This window comes from Falco rusticolus, chromosome 2, assembly GCF_015220075.1.
Source record: "Falco rusticolus isolate bFalRus1 chromosome 2, bFalRus1.pri, whole genome shotgun sequence".
Classification (NCBI taxonomy): domain Eukaryota; kingdom Metazoa; phylum Chordata; class Aves; order Falconiformes; family Falconidae; genus Falco; species Falco rusticolus.
The window spans coordinates 85783216-85807213 of record NC_051188.1 but is presented as its reverse complement, the minus strand read 5'-3'; the positions used below and the strand labels follow the sequence as shown (position 1 = coordinate 85807213).

General features: G+C 36.5%; 1 protein-coding gene across 12 annotated transcripts in view; it reads right to left on the bottom strand.

The window, feature by feature from the left end:
• The window catches only part of DMD (dystrophin), a 1095710-nt gene that overhangs the window by 323128 nt on the left and 748584 nt on the right, over window positions 1-23998 (bottom strand). For all 12 annotated transcript variants that reach the window (XM_037376983.1, XM_037376984.1, XM_037376980.1 and 9 more), the window contains one exon: window positions 11148-11383. In XM_037376983.1, the coding sequence (XP_037232880.1) occupies window positions 11148-11383 (236 nt within the window). The remainder of the gene's footprint in view (window positions 1-11147; window positions 11384-23998) is intronic.

Below are 23998 nucleotides of genomic sequence, written 5' to 3'. Positions count from 1 at the left end.
TCTGTTTATTTCTTTCTTTTACCTTAGTTGTTTTTGGTCAAAAATATAAACAGAAATTTCTCTGAACAGGAAAGTGAAATAAAATAGGATTATTATGTTACCTCAGAACTGTTTTTTCCAAAATACTAAAACCATCTTCTGCTCTAATTAGTAGTTAACTACTAATAACATCAGTTATTTCTTTCCAGAGAAACAGAGTCTAACTGTTCTGTTAAAACATCAAACAGGAGCCACTTTGAACATGAAAATACAGATTTTCACTTTACTACTGCTAATATTAGAACATGATTATTCTGTGGTTTTGTTTTTAATACAAAAAAGCAAATTAAACCAAAACTTGGAGCTATGGTGTTCAGAGGTAACAAGACAGGTAGATGAGACAGAAAGATATCAGGTGGTTTTTCAGTGTCCCAAAGTACTATCACTGCTTTTGGTCTGGCTATCCAGGGACTGACTTCTGTTAATGAGTGGTGGGAACTGGCTATTGCACATTACAGCACACCTGCCTGGTCTGCAGGGTTATACCAGGAATCTGACTGGGGACAAGCACAGAGCTGCTGCATTCTCCATGGAATGTGCTGGCTCTGTCATACAGATGTTTTCCAGTAGAAAACTGCCCCACCAAAAAGGCAGGCATGAATCAGACCAAGTGCAGACAGGTATCTTTACCTGAGCTTGTCACTGAGCATATATTGAGAGAAACAAGGTATTCCAGGAAGCACTTCACCTCACCTATTGCAGACATCCACTTCAGAACCAGGCAGACTAAACCACAGCTGTGCCAGTTTTCTTCTACTGAATTTGGAGATATGTTAGATGAGTCTTGGTCAAGTTGTTAATCAAGTTAGAATACTTGAATTTTAGACAATTTTGATCTCCTTGATAATAAATCAGAGTGTATACACACACAGATACAAAACCTCAAACATGATCTATATTTTTTAACTCTTTACATCTATATAGAAAAAAAATGTCATGTCTAGAAATCAGTCACAATTATTTAAATTATTTTGATTGCTCTACTTTTATATTTTTAGACCTAGACTTCTTTTTTTATTCTTCCTTATTTTCTCTTAAGCAATTTTCACAGTCCTGTTATCAACAAGCAAGACCAGATGTGTGAGATTACAATCACACAATAGTTACAACTCTCAATTCTCTTGCTTTCCAGCATCTTTGCAGTGTTGATTTTATTACCTAATTTCCACTTCAGCATTGTTTTTTTTTTAAGGTATTCTACCCAAGATTATAATTGAATTGCACTTTACCAGCCTAGATCAATGATTTATTTTTAAGATCTGACATCAGAAAACAGCTTAATATCAGCAGTCTTTAACAAATTAGCACTGCATATTTGGGATAATTATACTCTGCTCTTGCCTAGTTACTTAAGCACACAAAATTGAACAGTAAACTTATATTTTTCTTGTCCAGTAGATCAGTTTAGATCATATTTTGTCACCCTGAATGGTCTTCCTACCTTTTATTGACTATTTCTGATTGAAGGCTTTACAATAAACCCTCAAGAAAAAGATAAATAAGCATTACATTTTCTTGAGCTGTACTTCTCTGAGCAGCACGTAACTGCAGCAGCTGAGTTACTTGCACATTAGTGGCTAGGAGGAAAACTTTTCTTGAGCAAATAGAGTAGATAATTGCAATATTTGAACTGCATGAACTCCAGTGTGAATTCCATGTTTACCAATACAACTGGAGATTTTGAAAAGTCCAGAAGCATTAAAAAGAAAGTTGGGAGCTGGCTGAGGTGACTAAACCTCTATGTAGGAAACTCACACTTGGCTGCACAAATTCTTCCATATAAGCAGAAAGCACATGAACATTAGGAGTGCCATGGCGATAAGTTTAATTGATCTTTTAGTTCAATAAGAGCAATCGTTCACAAAAGCAGCAGAATACAGTTCTAAGAATTGACTTGTTACCTTGCTTATTATATCAGCTAGCAACAGAGACAGATGAGTGGTTTGAGTAAATCCCACATTTACTACAAAAACAGTTTTCTTTTAATCAAATCCTCCTTCAGCACTTGATTGTGTGAAGAGCTGAATTCTCTAGTTCAATTCAGAAAAATACTTTAATGTCTTTTTTGAGAAAATCATACAGTCTTACTGCCTTCAGAAGGATTATGTTCATATTTCAAACTCAGTGTGTACTCAGCCATTTTCTAGGATTTCATCGCAGTGCATAGTAACCTAAAAAAATAATATTTTGTGTATTTACATTGAGAATTTGTTGTCTGCTAATATGAATGTTTAAGATTTTAGTTCTGCAGTAGCAGAGGAGGGATTGTTTTTATATCAGACAGAACAAAAAATAAATACGCAACCCCTCCCACTACCCTCTCCAACTAGTGAAAGAAAAAGAGAATTCAGAAATACTAAAACCTAGTTTTTTCAACATGTTGTTCATCATTAACAAAGAACATCAGCTGTTAGAGGTGTTAGGCAAAATCAGGTATTTTGTCCTTCTGCATGCAAAATTTAGTTTAGTAGAAAAAAAAAATGGAAAAGATATTGAAGAAAAGACAGGCTAAAGGGGATTCCTGGCAGCAGAAAACAGACCAGCCATATTCCACAAATGTGAAGAAGGTAAGGCAAGCAAGTAAAGATCAGGCAAATTCAGAACACAGTGTCCCTCTTTCCTCAGTCTTCCATAATACCAGCTTCCCAAGACATGCAGTTCTCTCTCTCGTTACTTCTCTCCCTCCCCAGAACCACAGGAACTTACTGTTTATTCATTTTAAATCTAGTGACAATGCATGCCTAGTGGTGGCTCACACAAAGAAATAAATACGTATATTGGTTAGGAAATGAAGAATAATATTCAAGACTCCTGTGCGCCTGGAAACAAATGTGCCTTTTTGCCTCTTACAGTGTGTTTATAAATTTTATCCTTTGCTTTTAGGCAGTCTTATATAGCACAAAATTTAAATATTTTGCAGGAGTTTTAGTGAGTTAGATGTCTACCTCCTGCTTACATTTGAGTCAGCTACTTATTTGAGTACTTTTGATTACTTCACATGAGCATTATGAAACAATATATCCATGTAAATCAACAGAAAACTCTCCATGAGAGGTTCTCTGCAAAATAATACTATAGTATTATATTGGAAAAAGAAAAAAAGGAATTCCAAGAATTTGGCTTACTTCAATACAGCCAATTCTCTATAAGCCAGTTATTTGACACATCCCACAGCTTAAAAATGTTAGTGACATTTTTTAAATAACGTCTCTTTGAAAAAGGATGATAATGACACTGCTGGCTGCTCTGCCTCAAGAGGGAATTGTCCATCTGCTAGCAAATCCCTGAATCTATATTATTCTTAAGCAGTGTTTATAGAAATATCAGAGCACCCTTGGCACATTGAGAAACCAATAGGGCACATTTCAAGATGGTAGATTTTTTTTAGTTAAAATTCTGGGTTTGTTTCCTTTTCCACATAAAAGAACTGTGTTTCGAGATCAGCTTCATTAGGAAGCTCTGCTGGGATTTGCTTTTATTATTTTCTTACAGAGGAAAACTTATTTCTCTAAGAAAAGCTCCATCTCCTCACACATAAAATGAACAAATATACATTGTTCCCCCTAGTTTTAATTTGCATTTTATGATTACAGCTAGATTTGAATTTTATACATTGCATCATTATTTAGAAAGAAGCTGCTTTTATATTTCCTACAATTTCTGAAGCTACTCAAGCTTTTACTGTTGCTAATAATGTATATTAATATGGATACAAAAATAGAGCCCCCTAAAACTTGTGTAACTGTCCTAACAGATCCACACTACTACTTAAAACTAAATAATTTGTCAAAATTTTATCAAGACTGCTCCAGCTCTTAAATCACAGCTTGAAGTCACAGAGGTGCAAAAAGCCATGTTTTCCTTCCTTCAAAGAGTATTCCATTGTCAAGGTATACAGTACAGAATCTTGTTATTTGAGAACAGCATTCATACATAATCACAGAATAATTTAGGTTGGAAAGGACCTTTGGAGGTCAGCTTGCCCAACCTACTGCTCAGATGGGGTCAAATTCAGGGTCACATCAGGTCACACAGGGCCCTGTCCAGTTTTGTGTTGAGTATCTCCAAAGATAGAAAATCCACAACATCTCTGGACAGCTTGTTCCAATGTTTCATTATGCTCATGGTGAACATTTTTTCTCCTAATACCTCATCAGAATTCTGTTTGCTGCACCATTTATCTGTTACCTCTCATCCTTTTGCTGTGCACCGTTAAGAAGTGTCTGGCACTATCTTTTGTACAGTCTCCCATCTAGTAGCTGTAGGCAGCAATAAAGTTGTACCCCCCTGAGCTCTCTCCCAGGCAGAGCAAAGCTAGTTCTTAGCCTCTCCTCGTATATCAAGCGCTTCAGCCCCTAACTACCTTGGTGGTCCTGCACTGGACTCCCTCCATGTCTTTCCTGCACGTTGGGAAGCCCAAAACTAGACACAGAACTCCAGGTGTGGATTCACAGTGTTAATTAGAGGGGCATAATCACTTCCCCCAACATGCTAGCTAGGGTCTTATTAAATGTATCCTGGTATCCAGGTGGGGTTTTTTTTGCTGCCTGGATACACACAGAACTCATGAAAGTTTAAGCAGTTTTTACTCTTTCTAGCATAGTAGGATTGCAGGATTTTCCCATGCTCCATGTTGTGGACAGCACATAACTAACCAGTCTTTTCATACCCATGGCATGGGTGTAGGGGGCCCGATGCAGCAGGTAAAGGTGCACATAATAGCAGAATGCAAACACACACGAAGAAAGATTGATTTAGATAAAAGTGTAGGTCAGGTAAAGTCCAATGTTAATGGAATAGGTCATTTATAGTTCTCAGACAGTTCACACTTAGAAATACAGGAAAATGCAGCTGCTATTGAAAAATGCAGCCCTAGTGAAAAGTGCATACTTGTAACACTCAGCATATAAATGCAAATGAAAATGAGTTCCTGCACTCTTCTCCTTTCCCTGCTGAACCTAACAGGATGCCAGTTACACTAATCATGATAATTTATCTTTTCATGGAAGCTTATTTGGCAGGTTTTGAAAAAAAAAAAATAATCAAATTATTTCACAATAGGCCGATAAAAGCAAACAGAGAAAAATTATGTTTAGGTACAATTATAGTATTATTTTTGTTTAGATGATGATTTACAGCCTGATTGAAAACTAATTGAAAAATTATGAAAGTATCTCTTTTACTTCAGTGACTTTAGAATCAGATCCAGCAGTAAAATTTTTATGCACATTCTGGTGATTAACATTATAGGGAAATAAGGAAATGGCTGTTAATCACTCTCCAAAAAACAGTGTTTAGACAGCTTTTTTATTGTTGCAGAAAAGAAATATACTCTCTAACATACTGTCATGAGTGGCCAAGCTATTTTAAAGCATCAGTTGTCTTTATGTGCAACAAAGTATTAAAAGAAGAGTCTCCTGACACATTCTATATCCCTTGAGATCCAATTTTCAGATTAATACAGTTTTATTCTTTTTTCCTCCTCTTTCCCTTTAAAGGCTCAGATTTCCAGGCCCTCTAAAGCATCCTGCTGCATTTTCTAACCTTTAAGTATAAGCTTAAAGGTTGACAGACATTTTTTTTAAATTTTCCTCTATAAAAACCCTAAAATCTTTCAGCATACAAACCTTGTAGTTCTAACTTTTTCTAATATATTTACAAATCTGATCATTCATTAGTTTTTTTATTCACTTCAAAAACTGAAACCAGCCTTCCAGTGCTCCTCACAAACTAGAATTTAAAAAGTCTAACAGCATGACATAGTATAAAATAAGAATTCTGCTAGATATCCCATGTTAAACAGAAAAACAATAGGACTCTGAAATATACATAAAATAACGACAGTAGGTTCCTGAGTGAATATATCCTATGGTGAAATTCATAGAGGTAAAGGAGGTTTTGCACACTGCTTAAGCCATAAAGCCATGTGTAGGGCTTGCTCTTAAAGGAGGTGCACAGAAATGCCAATGAGCCCGCCAACATGCTGCGGAATGAGTTTCAGCTCCAGCCCTGCTTTGGGAGGCTAGCTGATCCTGGTTCAACAGTGCCCCAGGGAGTGTCTGCAGCTGTGTGTTTGTAAGGAAACAGAAAATCCTATGGAACGAGAAGCTTTGCAAACAACTCTGAAAGCAGCATGACAGCATGGAGAGGGAGATGGGGCAAATATGCTCCTTCAGATTGATTCTGAAAGTGTGAATGTCAGTTCCCAACTTATTGGCACCATACTTGGATTCTGGATTAGTGAACTCCTCCCTTTAAGCACATCAGAATACTGAACTGGAAAACATTCATCTCCAGGTCTAAAATCTTCTACGATGTTCTTCAACAGTACATTATCTGAAGGTGTGCTACATGAGTCTTTTCATGCATGTCACTAATATGAAACTTCTTCACACACCTGCAGAGCTTGAAGTGCACTATCCAAAAGGTTGAGGACCTCATGTTACAGGTAACTTACAGCTCTGATATAAACTATATGGACAGAAACAAATGTCTGTGGCTGTTTTCATTTAAAATGGGCATATTAAGAGCACACGGATTCATACCCTTTAATACAGAACTACAAATTTTAATTTGGCAATTACAGTGGCTTCTCTAAGAAAAAAATATAAATTTGGAAAACTATATTTTTATTTCCACAAAAAATTATGTTGATAAACAGTTTGGACAGAAAAATTCCCATTCTTCTCATCAGAATATGAATTGTAAGGTTGCACATGGAAATGCATGTATAATTATAAAGTTGTATACTAAATTTCATGGTATGTAACCAGGGGGAATGATAAGTAAGAAAATCCTCAAAGAAGGAGAATGTCAGGTAAGTCCACTGTTCATCTGAAGTCTGTTAACTGCACAGTTTATAAAGAAATATTTTTTCATTAAAAGTTCTTTTGCTATCATCAGCTGCACAAGATCCTCAGCTGTTGAAAAATCAATTCAGAATTAACCATGAAAACAATGACTTCATTCCAGTTTTGTTTCTCTAATGGACAGAATATCAAACCTACTTTTTGAATAGTGACAAATTAATTGAGTAGAAAGAAATTATCCAAATCTTTTTAGATGACTACTTTAGGATGACACAAATCATTACCTAAAAGTATCCTTCCCTTTTCATTGCTTAAAAGCCTCGGTAACTAGCTTGGCTGTAGGTCTTGTTCTACATAAATACTTTTTTCACATTAATCCTCTCCACTGCACGTAAAAGTGCAGACTCAACCTATACTCTTAGAACCAATGAGTAAAAATATGAAATGAAAATTGTTTGTAGTCAAATTCACTAGTAATATTACTTATCATTATAATACTTTTTAATAAACATCCATGCTCATCCAGTACAATGGAAAGCTGTGTTTTCAATAATATATGCTACAGAAAGTTTGGATGGAGAGCATGCCTTAGCAAAATCCATGGACAGAATTCAAAATTTAAGGAGATTATAGTATTTGATCTCTTTAAATGGCATTGTTAATTATCTTCAAGCTTTGTACAGCCTCCATGGTACACTGCTTTTAGTAAAAATCTACTCCTGCTGCAAACCTTCCTCAAAATATGATGATGCCAAAGCAGTGTCCGAGTAAAGGTTTGTTGGCATCTTAAATAGAAGTTCCCATTTTTCCATAATGTAGCAAAATGTAGTTAATCATCCTGTTCCTCTGTCTGCAATTTTCTCTTTTATGAAGAATCCCCACCTGAGCTTCAAATATAAACCATCTTGATTGTTTTGAAGTAAGGACAGTAAAACAAAGCAACAGTCTAAACTATATTTTATCATGTCGGTCACTTAATTTACATCTTGGTATATTATATATTCTCAGTATTTCCCATGAACTGTATTTGCAGATGAAGATTGTCTAAAGAAACAACATATGAGTCTCTTGTCAGCCTGCCTTACATTTATTTATCTGAGGATCAAATTCTGCAAAACATCAGTCTACAAGCAGATGATTAAAATAGAATAATTTTCCTCTAACAAAAATACGTATTTTGATATTATTATTACTGATGCTGATATTACATCTCCTGTGCACTTTTTAGTATCTTTTTGTTTATACAGAATTTATCAAGATATATACAATCATAGATGAGTAAAATACGTAATGCATTTGCCTGAAATAAATGTATACCAACTCATTTGACAGAAAGATTAACCATAGATGTTTGAAATGAATAGCCATTATGCTACTCTTTTAGTATGCTCCTTTTACTACATAGTAATTACATCACTTAAGAGAATTTAAGTTGTACTTTTCCTTTCATTAAAGGGCTGCCCCTAAAACAAGCCTTTTTTAGAACAATTGTCTTTTTTGTTTTGTTCTATAATTAACCTTTGTACATGCTATTCACATGAGTACCAATTCACTATGATCACCTCCAAGAAAAGTTTGAGTAGGGGCTAGTGATGTCTTAAACTTTTATGGAGGAAAAATATGGCAGTCATTGGCTGTGATTTTGTGACACAATCAGATTGAAATGAACTTAACCAAAATGCCCTCAGAGACTTAGCTTCAACAACATTACATGCTGCTGCGAAGGAACGCACAGCCTAAGGTCACTTACTTTTACCGGTGTGATTTGGGAAATGTCCTGCTACATATGTTACTAGGATTTCTTTGCTTTTAAAATGTTTGCTTTAACTTTTTAACTTCTTGTTAGACATGTGGCTGTCTGTTTTGAGAAACATATGAAACGAAAGCAAAACCCCAAAGCAGTAAAAGCTTGGTAGCACACCAATGGGACAGTAGTAAATTCTGGGTGAACAACTAGAGACGCATTATAATAAAACAGCTTTCATGGAGCATGTACCTTTATGATGATGGATTTTTATAAGGGAATTAGTCAGCTGTGTTAAGATAGTATTTACACCTGAAGTAAAAAAACTAATTAAAAAAAAAAGAAAAAGAAAAAGTCAATCTACTGAGATGGAACTCCTGTTAAACCTTACTGAGATCCCTGTAGAGGTGCGACTCTCCAAATAGAGCACAATGCAATACTGTGACTTTCAATGACTTTTAAATTGCAACCACAGGAGAGGTATGACTATGATCTCTTACAGAATATACAGATCTGGGGAAGTAAGCACTACTTTTGGATTTCCAACTTAGATCATATCTGGCTTGAGTTTTCAGAATCCCAAAGTACCCACATGTCCAATTTCATCAGCTCACATACTGCTGCAGACACTCTACACATTAGAAAGCAGGGGTGGGTTTTTTTCAGAAAAATAAAATTCTTCGTCACTTCTGAAAATTCTGTCTGCTAATCTCAGCTAATAATCCCGTGATAGGTTTAGGAGCAGAATCAAAATTTCATTACATTCATTTCCATGTCTTAAATGATATTAAAATGATCATTAGAGAAAAGGGAGCCATTTAACGGAACTGCAGTCTATATTTAGACATTGACTCTTCCATTTCATCAGAGAATATATTAAATGTCACATTCTGTTGCACAGCCAATTAAAGAGGTAAGCACAACAAAAAAGAGTTTTCCTGCTGGTTTTGTTACTAGCACAGCATGGTATCAAAAAAAGAGATGGGGCTACTCAGCCAGGAACAGAAGTGAGAGGAAGACTGCAATAGTGCTGGCTTAACCAGCTAAAATATTTTAGCCTTGCGTTAAGATGAAATGCAGATATAAACCAGTTAATTTTAAAACATGTATAGCATTAATTGAAATTTTCAAGAGTTAATAATTTGATCTCACATTTAAGTAAAATAATTCTGTAAAAGAAAGCACGCTATGGATTTTGCCTGCCAGAATAATATGCTAAAATGAGGCATAAGTAAGAAAAGCATGTGATTCTGAACAAAGTGTTTGACAACATAAAATTTTAAAAACAAAAGAACTCTGAAAAAGATGAAAAGATAATGTACAAACAAGTCGTCTTTGGTCCTCAATCTTTTCAAATGACATAACAGCTATTTTAATCTAGAGCCCTGTGTAGGTAATACTGTAACTTATTAAAAATATACCCATGACATTTTAAAAGATATTTTAATTAATAAAACAGTGCATAATTCTATATAGTAAATATTGTGAACATTAATCAGATGAAACAAGCATTTTGCCCATCTAGAAGGTAAAGCAAACCAAAAATATCAAAAACAGAAAGTTTAAACTGTTTGTTTAAACTGGTGTGTGTGTGTGTGTTAAGAAATACAAGAAAACAAGCAGAAAAAATCCTATGAGACATCTATACACGTTAGTATACACGTTCTTGTAAAACTGCTTTGTACAGATACTAGGCAAAATGCGTCCATTGTTTCTCCCCCTCTTTCTACTTCAAGCAAAGAGAAAGAATATCAATATATTCCTTACAATAAATCAGATTTTGAGGAGGAGGAGGAAGCAGAAGAGGATCTTATAATACAGAGTCCTAAACTCAGTTTAAGAACCGAACTGAATGGAAATTTAACACTGAAAAGTTTTGCACAGGCAAGCCAAATCTTTTATATTAAGCAACGTTACATCTAGAAGGCAGGTAATTATTTTCAAGTTGTATAATACCAAATTACTTTTATTGCTACTGAGTAGCTGAATTTGAAGTTTAGCCTTTTTTTTTTCTTGCACATTTATTTCCATATTGTTCTGTGTTTTCAAAGATAAGTAACACTGATGCAGTTTTGCTGACAAAACACTTGCATTAATGAGCTGTTCTTTTCTTTAAGATGACTGAGGAGCTTTTCATAACCCAACAGCAGCAGGATATAAGCCTCTCAGAAAGTTATTACAGAAGCAACATAAGAAAAGGTATGAAACAGGGTATCTTTCCTCCTGGCAACCTGGAGCTTACTATGTAAGTCCTTCTTTGTCATGAGGTTTATATTTCAACCATTGGCTTGCATACACTTACAACACAATCAGCACAAGCTATAGAAAGATAAGGGATCTACCTTAAATACCAGAGAAATTATTAAATAGTTTTTTCCCCTCTCAGTTAGTTATCTTAACATTTAACCCAGTAATTGTGTTTATGGGATAAAGTAGCTTAAGAGACAACTACATTCAACGCAGCATATCATCACTCTTGTGTCCTTTGTTGAAATGGTTTAATATAGAATAAAGATCATGAGGCTTTCAACTTGAAAAATCAGTGTTTCTCATACCTTTTGTTTGATGATCATGTCGTTGATATCATCAAGATCACCTACTATCACTCTCTGAGATTTTATCTCTCGATCCAGTCGAGAAAGCCAGTCAGTGAGTTCTGCCCATGCCTTATTGAAGTCAGCCAGGGCTGGAACTTCCAACAGCACAGAAGATGGCATCTCTGGTTTGAAGGTGGTGGTTTCCTTGGTTACCCTGGTTTGTGTATCCACAGCAACAGTTTCACCAGAAGTTACTGAAAGAAAAAAAAAACGACTAAAATTACTGAAGAAATGAACTATAATAAATGCTTATTTCAGTAAAAGAATTTATGCAGTAGAAAGGCTAACACAGAAATAAGCTCATTTCTTGATGTCATATCTACTGAAAATACAAAAATTAAACCCAGAAGAATATATTAATATTTTTTCCCCACAGTATTTCTAGTATGGTGTATAGTTAACATTCAGCATTCTCAGCATATTCAGATTTCATCCTTAAAAGACTAGATGTGGTAACACTAGCAAAGACCTCAGTGTAAGCCCCCTCACTCAAGGTCACTGAAGTATTGCGATACATGAGTTGTCTTCCAAAAATCTAATAGTGTGGTTGGATCTGTCAAGGCTAAAGGCAGACTGAAAAAAAGTTTATTCTAATAGCCAATATATCACAGCATAACCATGTATCTTGATCACATTGCATCCATGGTCTCCAGTCACTCTGTAGCTGTTAATTTGTCTCACCCACAATCCTCTCACATTATTACCACCAGGTGTTTCCCATAAGCTCTGTGACCAATATGGGAGCTTACACAAGAAATTAAGCCTCAGCTGATTCCTGATTTTTCCTCTTCATAACTTGAAAATATGATATTTGGATAATTGTGGATTTTTTTCCCTTCTGTTTGGATGAAATGGATGCATCTGCTCTTTTGTATCCTTTCTTGTTCTATTAACTGATTTTTAAAGAATCTCTTCATTATTTATTGCTTGGGTTGGGGAAGTACCCAACACTGAAGTACAGTATCTTTCTCTGCAATCAAAAACAATGAGAGGTGCACAGCTACCATTGGACAGAGGCACATGTAACATGAAGTCATTCAGAATTTCGAGACTGATTTTTCCTTCTCAATTTTGGTTATTTACAAATAGATTGCTACAATCTGTTAGGCTATTTTTGCCCTCCAGGTAATCATGCAAAAGCAATTCATTATGCGCAATATTATGGCAAGGAGGTTACATTGAATTGTATTTGATAATTTTTTCTCATTTTTAAAAAAGTGCAGCCAAACAAAAATACTAAAATAATGAAAACAGAAGAACACATGGTGTTGCTTCACTGAGGTACTATAAGAACCTACCCTTTACAGTAGCTACAGAATCTCCATCTGAATCAACTGTCTAAACAAAATAACTAAACCAGGAAAGCTGAAATAAAGCTGTGTGGAGTGTATCCTACATTTTCTAACATTGAACTGCAAAATATGGTTAATGAAAACCAAATATAAATTTCTAATGGACCAAGATGTTTGTTTGTATTTTCCCCAGTTTTCTCACAGAGTAGAGAAAACCTGTTTCCTGCACTCTTCCTGTGAGGTAGCTTGTCTTTAACAGAAAAAAAAAACCAACAACAACAAAACAGTGTAGCCCATGCACAGTAAAGTTGTTTGGTTTTGCGGTTTGGTTTTGGGTTTTTTTGGTTGGTTTTTGTTTTTTTTTTTTCTTTCAAGTACTTTGCACAGTTTCCCCCATTGACATTCATGCCATTTCAGCAAAGTCCATTTGGAGTCTGGAAACTCAAGTAACAGGTGAGGTTCAACAGCCTGGCCATAAAACCACTTGAAACATTAAAGCAATCAGTAACATCAGCTGATATTGCCAAAGAATTTAGCAGCTATTTTTCACTGATGAGAGAAATTTTGAGTTACTTCACTGGGGAATCAGTGACCCTCTTCAGCACTGGAGAAAGGGAAAAAGCTGTGCACAAGCATCTAAGTGACTGTCACTGTAAAAGCACCATAAGATACTGTCAGCATTAGAAATACTGTATGATCTAAAGCAATTTACCAAATGAACTAACAAATACATTATTTAGCTAGCCTTAATAAATGGCAATATTATGATAACAAAAGTGACTCCTCCAAGTTATGATTCTTAATGCCATACACTGCAATTAAATATATTCATCCACACTTCCATATCATATGCATTTCTGAAGTACAACCCTTGTACTTTTTCTTTCTGTACTTTACAATCATAAATGTGTGGATAACTATGAAGTAAATTAATAGTTGTAAAAGGCTGTTCTAACACAGCAAGTTCTTAATTAAAACAACACAAACAGATGAGAAAATTGATATATATTTTTCTGACATAGGAAGAGGTTTGTAAAGGTCTTTTTGTAACATCACACTGTTTGCTGTAACAGAGATATTGTACAGTTAAGGCTGGCAGTTTTTAGTATCAAAAGCAAAGCAGATGACCTGAAAAGATCCCTTTCCTTCACTATTTTATTTAAATTATTTAAATTTTTACACACTCTCCTGGTTTCAGCTGCAATAGTTTTCTTCTTAGTAGCTAGTACAGTACTGTGTTTTGGATTTGGTGTGAGACCAATGCTGACAGCACACTGATGGTTTATTTGTTGCTGGGTGATGTTTACACTAAGTCAAGGACTTTTCAGTTTCTCAGGCCCTGCCAGCCAGAGAGCTGGAGGGGCACGGGACACTGGGAGGGGACACATCCAGGACAGCTGACCTGAACCAGCCAAAGGGATATTCCAAACCATGGGACATCATGGCGAGTATATAAACTGGGGAAAGAAGGAAGGTGGGGACATCCGGCATTATGGCATTTGTCTTCCTGAGTAACCGTTATGTGTGATGGAGCCCGGCTTCCCTGGGGATGGCCGAACACCTGCCCGCCCATGGGAAGTGCTGAATGAATTCCTCGTTTTGCTTCACTTGCATGTGCAGCTTTTGCTTTACCTATTAAACTGTCCTTATCTCAACCCTCAAGTTTTACATTCTTTTCCAATTGTCCTCCCCATCCCTCTGGGTGAGGGTGTGTGAGAAAGCGGCTGTATGGTGCTTGGTTGCCGGTCAGGATTAAACCACAACAGAGATATATGTGAATAAATAAATAAATAAATAAATAAATGATAATAATTATCATCATCATCATCATCATCTGTCATCATCAGGTTTTCTTTCATCTTTGTTGAAATTACTCAAGATATTTTCTGCCTTTTTCTGTTTCTTATTAGCTAGATTATGCAAATGAAACAGAGATTAGCTCTACTCAGTGCTGGTGAGGCCACACCTGCAGTACGGTAACCAGTTCTGGGCTCCCTAGAGCAAGACAGCTATAGAGCTACTGCAGAAAGGCCAGTTAAGGGCCACACTGATGATTAAGGGACTGAAGCACCTCTCACAAAACGAAAGCCTGAGAGAACAGGGACTGTCTAGCCTAAAATAGGGAAGACTCCAGCACGTATCATCAACATATATACATATCTGAAGGGAGGGTGCAAAAAAGATGGAGCCAGGCTCATTCCAGTGGTGCCCTCTGACAAGACAGGAGGCTGTGGGCACAACCTGAATCACAGGAGGTTCCCTCTGAATATCAGGAAACACCTTTTGACTGTGAGGGTGACTGAGCCCTGCAACAGGTTGCCCAGAAAGGTTGTGGAGTCTCCATCCTTGGAAATACTCAGAGTCTACCTGGGCACGATCCTGGGCAGCCTCCTGTAGGTCACCCTGCCTGAACAGAGAGGTTGGACAGAGGACCTCCACAAGTCCCTTCCAACCTCATCCACTATGTGATGGTGTGATAAGTCAGACCCTTGAAATGACCCCCAACTTAATGGAGTTGTTAACTGTGCTTTTTAGTTCTTATAGGACTCTTTGTCCATAGCTGTTAGCCCAAGATAGCAGGGGGGCATTCAGTGATCAGAAGGCTATGTACTGAACCTATCATTCACTAATGGACACAACTGACTAAGTTTATGGCATTTAGCAGAGGACTCAGCTCATTACCAAGAACAGCAAGTTCCAACTCACAGTTCAAAGCCTGAATCTTTGGATTCATGATACCTCCACCCAGCCCTTACTGTTTGGAGCAGATGTGAAACAGGCATTTAAATAGTGGATGGCACATCGCACCCGTTTCCTCCTGCGCTGGCTAGAAAGCAGCACAACACTATTAGGTGCTACTCTTTCACACTGGTGGTAGCAACCACCCTTTCTCCCATCCCTCTTCTCAAAGTAGCAATGCGGCATAGCTTTCCTTTGAAGGAGTGAGTTTGGCAACTACTGTTGCAGAGGAGGAGAAAAAGGCAGGAAAGATCAACTTTTTCCTCACAGAGTGGCAGATCATGAATGGCTCTGAAAAATGGATGGGGTCCACACAGTTGCCAACTTGGGTCCATCAAATAAAGGTAACATCTAAAACAAAGCCACATCGAGCAGGAATAGTGAGGAAGGAGGGAACACTATTAAAACCTGCAAGGCAATGAGAAAGGAAACTACACAATATGCTTTTAAGGCAGAAGGAACTTAGGATTGTGTTACTTTTCATATATGTACAAATAAGAACTATTTTGTTTGTAGATTCACTTGCTACTTTGTTCACTTGCTAATGTACACTGAAACTAGAAAAGAATCAACATTTTTTTTAAAAATGTTATTATTAGTTACTCTAGATTAACTGAGTTGGCACTTAGATCTTACCAACTTAGGCAAACTGAAATGACTCAGAAAATCACTGGGAAAACAAAATACTAGTCATCACTTTCTCTGTCTTCATTGCTCTGTCCAGAAAGTAGGGTGAATTCAAAAAGGGTCATGGAATAATCCTTAATATCCTCAGAATTATACACAGTTGTTTTCTGCCAATATAGTAATTGCAGTTTAATAGGAATGTCTTCTTTATACTCTTTTAATGTCTATAATCAGAAGGCTATTGTATTTTTCATCTTTGCTCAGCAGGGAGAGAAAATGGCAGACAAGTCTTTGAGCATGTCTTTCTCTGATGAATGTCATTTAATTGCCTGAAGGAAAAAAGCCAACAACTTGCAACAAACAGCACCAACTAGAAATAAATAATGAAAACAAAATATACCATGGTTGTCTATAGATTTCAAAATACTATGTTTGGGTTTATTTTGTTTATTTTAATGTTGTCCTTCAGAGCTTTTTATGCTTGATGCATTTTTATGCCTTCCTCCTTCCAAGCTGGATGTTAAAAATCTGTCTGATACCTAAAGACAATTATATACCAAAGACACTACATACATACATACATATATATATATACACACACACATATATACACACATATATTCATACATATATATATATATATATATGTAATTATATACACCACATTAATAGAATTTTCTATATTATTTCACCCATGGATGGGAATTCAACTCCATAGATCGGTCATGATTTTCTGTAACAATTCCAAAATGTTGTCTCATTTCACCCTCTCCTCACATGAACTCCATGATACTATACATCAAAGTGATTGCAGAGCAAGGCTCATTATTTGCAGCGAGGTATTCCATATCATAGTCAAGACACATGCAATAATTACTGAAAATCATAGCCAAGTGCTTCATTGCAAAATGTTACCAAAGCAGAAAAGTGCATCTAAGTGCTGTCTTCCAGTCTGCACCAAGGGACAGATACTTAGGTGCACTTCCACCTGGCCTAAAGTTCATGTAAAGGCCTTGTATTTCCTCTGTGATTCAGAGATTCTTAGACAACAGGAAAACAGTTGTTAATTCAGCATTCACACAGATTTACACGTAGGTTGACTTTTCTCAGAGGAAATTTCTATTCTCATCAGTATGTCATGTAAATTGAAGAAAAACTTTCTAAACTGGGACTTTACAGACCCTTGATAAATAGACTCAGGGTGTCTGGTAAGACTGCCTGGTATCTCTTAGAATCTCACGTATTTTGGCCTGAGTATACACTCAACAGTTTGCCAATTAATATTTGTTTACTTATTTTTCCTCAAGTGGCAGATATTCCAGAAGAGGGTATTCCTAATCTTCCAGTGTTTGTTGGTTTATTGCTATAGATTTTGACTTAGGTTTTTTTAATCCCTTTGATTTAGTTCATTTGCATCAAGAAACTTCAAATTATACAAAGAGGCTGTAAGGTACTAGCAGAAGTATACTGTCCAGTATAATATCGTCTTTAAAAGCTTTAAGATCTACCAGTATCTACTGTTTTCTACTGAGGATGGTAATAATCTGTTCCACTTTGACTGAGCAGTTAAAACATTTGAGTTATCAAATATTTATATGAATTACCTTTAGGAAGTGGTTGCACAATATGTTTCTCCTTGACGTTTATCTCCCGTCATAACAAAAATACAGTACATCTGTCCCTTATTTCTCTTTCTGTCATGGTTGCACAGATAGGACATGGTTCGTTCAACAGAAGCTATCAATGATTGCTTTGGTTTTGTGCGTGTTGGGTTTTTTTTCGTTCCTCAGGACAATTGATTTATAAATGCAAAACTAGAATAAATTTTTTTCAAATATCGGAGTAAAAAAATTCTATCCTACCATAACACATCAGATATACAATTAGGGACTTTATCTTTCAATTTATTTAAAGGTTATACCACTTCACTCCTGTGATAGGATAAATCACTAAACCAAAAGGACAATTACAATTTAAGACATTAAACCACACCAACCTGTAGCTTTTAAGGTAACTTCTCATTAGCACTTTCTGGTGTTTAACACAGAAGGAAAGAACATAGAGCAATAATAGGAGAAAAATAAAACACAAAAATAAAATGTCTAACAAAAAGCTGAAAAACAATCTAACAATACTCTGAACTAGGTGTGATTTTCAACTCATTCTTGAACCTTGAAATACACTGGATGAATGTCAAGAGTATATTGGTAATTTGTACATCTTGCAGATAACCTATCATGCTAAAATTTAAGAGTGAGAATAATAGGAATGTGTCATGAAATTGAAATTTGAATATTAAATGTAGAAATAAGAAAAGCAGAATGAAGTTAGCTGCAGGAAAGCATTCCCCCCTCCCTTCTGCTTATTTCAGTGTTTTAGGGGAGAGTCAATTTGACGACAAAACCACAAAAACTCTTTATTTAGGTACTGAACAGGAACAGAATAGGAAGAATGACAAAACTTCCCAAAGCTTCAAACTCCTTCCAAGCCAAAGTCCTTAAGCAGAACTGACTCAGTTCACAGGACTGTTCCTAACCGTCCTTCTGAATGTTTTAAGCAGTGTTGAAGTTTTAATTGTGTAAGGTAACTGCATCTACCAGGTCAAAGCTTTTTGACACAGAACTAATAACATAGGAAGTGGATGCTGATTTTAATTCAATTTGTATGTCTAGCCTAGGGGTCAATTCCATGGTTAGCAGTACCAATTAAGGCATATGCCAGCCTTAAATACTTTATACAATGAGTAACAGCAACATACACCTACTGAACTTCATTTCTGTTTTAGTCAAGGAAACCCAGCTGCATTTTACTGACTGAGGAAAACAGAGGAATAATACCTGTACCCTGTGGCATATGCACAGGCAACATGGCTCAATGAATCCATTATTTAACACAAGCAACATTGCCTTCCCTAGTGATAGACCAAATGAATGTTCCCTCTGTGGGCAAACCATCATTTCACTGATTTGGAGGTGGCACAACAGGCAGGTTTTGCTTATTTCATGGGAAGTCTCAGTGTCATCTTACCAGCGCTCCAGCCTTGTGAACTCAGTTGGGACCAACTAGACACCACAATAGCACACGGGTTAAGATCTATCACCTACTAAAGTGTACTTTTTCCTTTGATTTTTTTTTCTTATGCTGTGTCATTGCAGCTGATTTTCTACAGGATTAAACCATTCATGCTCATATTCTTAAACTCCAAGTAGGCTTCCCTCAGAGAGATCTGGGAAGATGGTTCTGAGACTGATTTATTCCTTAGACTTGTCCCAGTGGTGAATAGTCTCATCTCTCTCTGCCCTTCAAAGTTAAGGAAATAAAGTTATGAGTACATTAAGTTCTCCCATGCAGTACAAACCTTTCATGCAACTTGATCAGTGCCAGTAACACTTTTTGCAGAGGGGGCTACAGCTACCTAGCAGATGTTCTGGGTCACAAAGGAGTTGTGAAAGAAAAGTAATAGAATTACAGTGGGCAAGACAGTTCTGATTAACTAAAATAAATAAATTTATATTATAAAATAAATAAATATTATTTTAAATAAAAACATAAATCAATTTATTGCCAAAAAAACAAAGCAAAAACCCCCCAAAAACCTAAACAACCCAACTCTGAAATTTGAAAACAAGGACAGGGGTTTGCTGGTAATCTGAACTCAGAATAAAGTCTTTATGTTGATCAAAAAATTATTGCCAACAAAATTGTACCCATGGCTCTTAATGTGGAAAATATGCATTCTTAAAGCATTGTATCTTTTCTTATAATTTTCATCAGCTTTTAATAAAAAAAAAAAAACATGTTTAAAAGTGAGTCTTTTCTGTTTGAATGAAAAACCGATGTCTGATTGGCTTAGCCTTGAATATTTAGCAAAAACAATTCCTAGATAAAATGACTTAGTAACTCTACCATGGATATTTCATAGATAATAATTTTTATAGAGTATATGTGGGTAACACTTAGTACTTGATTTCATGAACACTTAAGGAACATTCACATATGTGCTAATGTCATCAATTTAAAATACAAGTTAAGTGCCTAGACTTCCTTTATATTCAAGAAGCTCTCAATGATTCCTAACAAGTTATTATGGATTATATACAAGTTAGATTAATACAGGTTAAAGAAACCCACTTGATAGTTTATGGGATTATTAGTTAAAGTTTAGATGTAAAAGTGTCTGTGCAGTGGGATGAAGACAGGGACCAAAACTAAAGACCCCATAATTGTTAGAGATTCAAAAGAAAGTAGAAAGTCAAGCTTAAAAACTCTTGGGAGAGAATAAAAAGATTTGCAAGTGAATCTGTACTGCTTTATTTGAAATCTAAATGTAAAAGTTATGGTTTCTAATATGTAAGTATTATTAGATTATAAATAGCATTGTAACTTTAAAGTTGCAGTAGAAAGTTAAGTGTCAGCTTCCTCAGGCTTATCTTTGTCATAAGAGAGATCCGATAGATTATATCTATATATATGTAAATATATAAAATATCAGAGGGAATCCAATAGAATAGTGACTAAGCTGTTTATTGTACAATGCATTTTTCCAAATTTCTCCAAGCACAACAGAAAGATGTTTAAATACATCTTTCACTCAGCGTAAAGAAAAGCTTTTGGTTTTACAAACACTGGATTGCAATGGGAATAAGAACATATGTCACTGTCTGTCAGAAAAAATAGGTAGACTCTACCAATAACTAAGAATTTTAGCAATATAAGTCATATAAATAAGCTTGCATGCATCATAGTATAAATAACATTAAGGTGAAATTAACTTAGTGTTGCATAGCAAAAAGTTAAGATTATGATCTGTTGTTAAGAGCTGCAAATACTTTCCCTATATGCAGGATGCTTAAAAGTGGAATGTTAATGGCTTATTTGATGAGAATACTGCCATAATAGGAGTCACTTCCAGATAATTTCCATGTACAGAAGAGGTATAAAAACTTATCCTTTCTGGAAGAGAACCAGGCTGAAGAATACTTCACCAAACTGAGCAAATGTAAATCCATGGGCCCTAATAGGATGTACCCATGAGTGCTGAGGGAGCCAGCAGACTTCATTGCAAGGCCACTTTCTATAAAGTTTTATGGATCATGGTGACTGGGAGAAGTGCCTGAAGACTGGAGGAAAGCAAATGCAACTTCTAACTTCAAGAAGGACAATACAGAGGACCTAGGGAAACACAAGCCTATTAGCCTTACCTTGAACCCTGGAAAACTGGTGGAGCAACTATCCTGGGAACCATTGCTAGGCCCATGAAGCGCAAAAAGGTGATTTAGAATAGTCAGAATGGATTCACCAAGGAAAGATGTTATGCTGGACAACACTGATCAGCTTCTATGATGAAATGGCTGGCTGGGCAGATGTGGGTAGAACAGTGGATATCATCTGCTTTGACTTCAGTAAGACTTTCAGCACCGTCTCTCATTAGATTCTCATAGAGAAGCTGAAGAAGTATTGGCTGGATGAGCAGAGTGAGATGGAGTAAAAACTGGCTGAACTACTGGGCCCACAGGGTAGTGATTAGCGGCACAAAGTCTAGTTGGAGGCCAGTAACTAGTAGTGTTCCCCAGGGGTCAATACTGTGTCCAATCTTACATAACATCTTCCCTAAGGATCTGAAGGATTTGAGAGGGTATACCCTCAGCAAGTTTGCAGATGACACAAAGCTGGGAGGAATGGCTGACACATCAAGAGAGGTTGTGCTCCCATTCAGAGGGATCTTGACAGGGTGGAGAAATGGGCTAACAGGAATCTCATGAAGTTCAACAAAGGGAAGTGCAGAGTCCTGCACCTGGAAAAGAACAACCCCATGTACCAGCACTGGCTGGGGGTCAACCATCTGGTAAACAGCTCTACAGAATAGGCATTGGGGGTCCTGATGGGCACCAGGTTGAACAATGGGCACCAAACCAGCAATATGCCCTTGCGACAAAAGCTAACAGTATCCTGGGCTGCATATAACAGAGTTGTTTCCAACAGGTTGAGAGACGTGATCCTTCCCTCTGCTTAGCACCTGCAGTACGGTAACCAGTTCTGGGCTCCCTAGAGCAAGACAGCTATAGAGCTACTGCAGAAAGGCCAGTTAAGGGCCACACTGATGATTAAGGGACTGAAGCACCTCTCACAAAACGAAAGCCTGAGAGAACAGGGACTGTCTAGCCTAAAATAGGGAAGACTCCAGCACGTATCATCAACATATATACATATCTGAAGGGAGGGTGCAAAAAAGATGGAGCCAGGCTCATTCCAGTGGTGCCCTCTGACAAGACAGGAGGCTGTGGGCACAACCTGAATCACAGGAGGTTCCCTCTGAATATCAGGAAACACCTTTTGACTGTGAGGGTGACTGAGCCCTGCAACAGGTTGCCCAGAAAGGTTGTGGAGTCTCCATCCTTGGAAATACTCAGAGTCTACCTGGGCACGATCCTGGGCAGCCTCCTGTAGGTCACCCCGCCTGAACAGAGAGGTTGGACAGAGGACCTCCACAAGTCCCTTCCAGCCTCAACCATTCTGCAGTCCTGTAAAGCTATATTCTTAGTTCCAAACACTCTCTAAAAGCCAAATTGGAAATAGCCCGATGACAGAGAATGCTTTGGGATTGAAGCGGATAAGACTGGTAGTAATACACAGAAATACTCCTGGCACAGTGTATGTAAGTGTTCAACTGACTGCTCTACATGTGGTAGAAAAAGCTTTGAATCTGCAGGACTCTATCCTAGAGACTATGACTCAAGCAGGGGCATAAAACCAATTGAACATATATATCTGTAAACTGAGGTAGCATTAATAACTCTTGTTGTGCTTGGACCTGTTGTTCTATTCAAACCTTTCTGAAAGATAAACTGCTCCAAAGCTCAGTTTCCTTTTAGTAATATAGCATTGTCACAGTATTCCCTGTGAACCTTTCCTTAGGCAAAGGTCAGCATGATTGATGGGCTCACTAAAAATTGAAAAGCAGAAGGCTAGGGCATGAATGGATCACTTTCAGTGAGTGTAAGAATTAAGCACACACTGAAACTAAAAAACGGTACTACAAGAACCTTTCATATACTAGCTACATGGTGTTTCTAGATTTGATTTAGAGCAGTACCACTGATTACAATACCAAGGCTAATTAGGTGGAAAAGTGAGATAAAAATAAATTTCTGAAATTATATAGTGTCACCACTGCATAATCTTTACAATAATGAGATAATGTTTTAAAAAGAGATGGGGGAGAAAAAATCCAAACTACAAACTAAGCAAAACCCAAACCCCAGTACATTCAATTTAATCGTTGAGATTTTAAAATCTCCTGCTTCTATAAATAAGCATTTTTGTTTATATGAACTATTCATAAAACATGATTGTGTTTGTTACTTCTTTCTGTTCAATAGTTTAAAGGTTAGCTGGACAGATATCTGCAATACTGCCACCAATAATTCTGTACAGCAAAACCCCCAATTTTTGATGAGAGTATAAGGGTTTTTTACACATGTAGACGTTGATTCAAGTGCTGAGATATTTGCATCATATAAACTGAATGGATGTTAAGGCTAATATCCCTTATTTATTGTAACAAAAGCAAAAAATAATCAGAAAAGTTAAAGTTTGTTTTTTCCCCCCAAACAATAATGTCTTGTTTTTTATTTGTGATATGAAGTGCCACAAAACCCACAGCTGAGAGAAACCATTTTTTTCTGGCTTTCCTGGGCCTTGTATCCTCTATTGTCATTACTGATTTGAGTCTTCCCTTAGGCTTTCATGACATATGTTTGAAAAGGCAAAAAAAACCCCAAAAAACAATTCTTGAAGTAACGAATTCTGACTGGCTTAATTAGAATGAATAGTTAATATCTAAAAATTATTATTTCTTGTTATGGATGTGACTCCAATACTCTTCTGCTAGTTTTAGTTTCTCATTTGGTGTATTCTTTCATGTGCAAGATTTCACGTGCCTGGCCAGAGAGGTTACAGAGCGTCAGACTGCATATTCTGGTTTGCATAAAACCAGGTGAAGTAATACTGTATATTAAATGATTTGTATATTTATAATGTGGATTATCACATGGACATTTTGGAAAAAAGTCTTATTATCTTCATAAGATAAATACAAACTTCTGACTAAATTGTTACATACAGTCATTCATAGTGGCCTGTTACAAATGT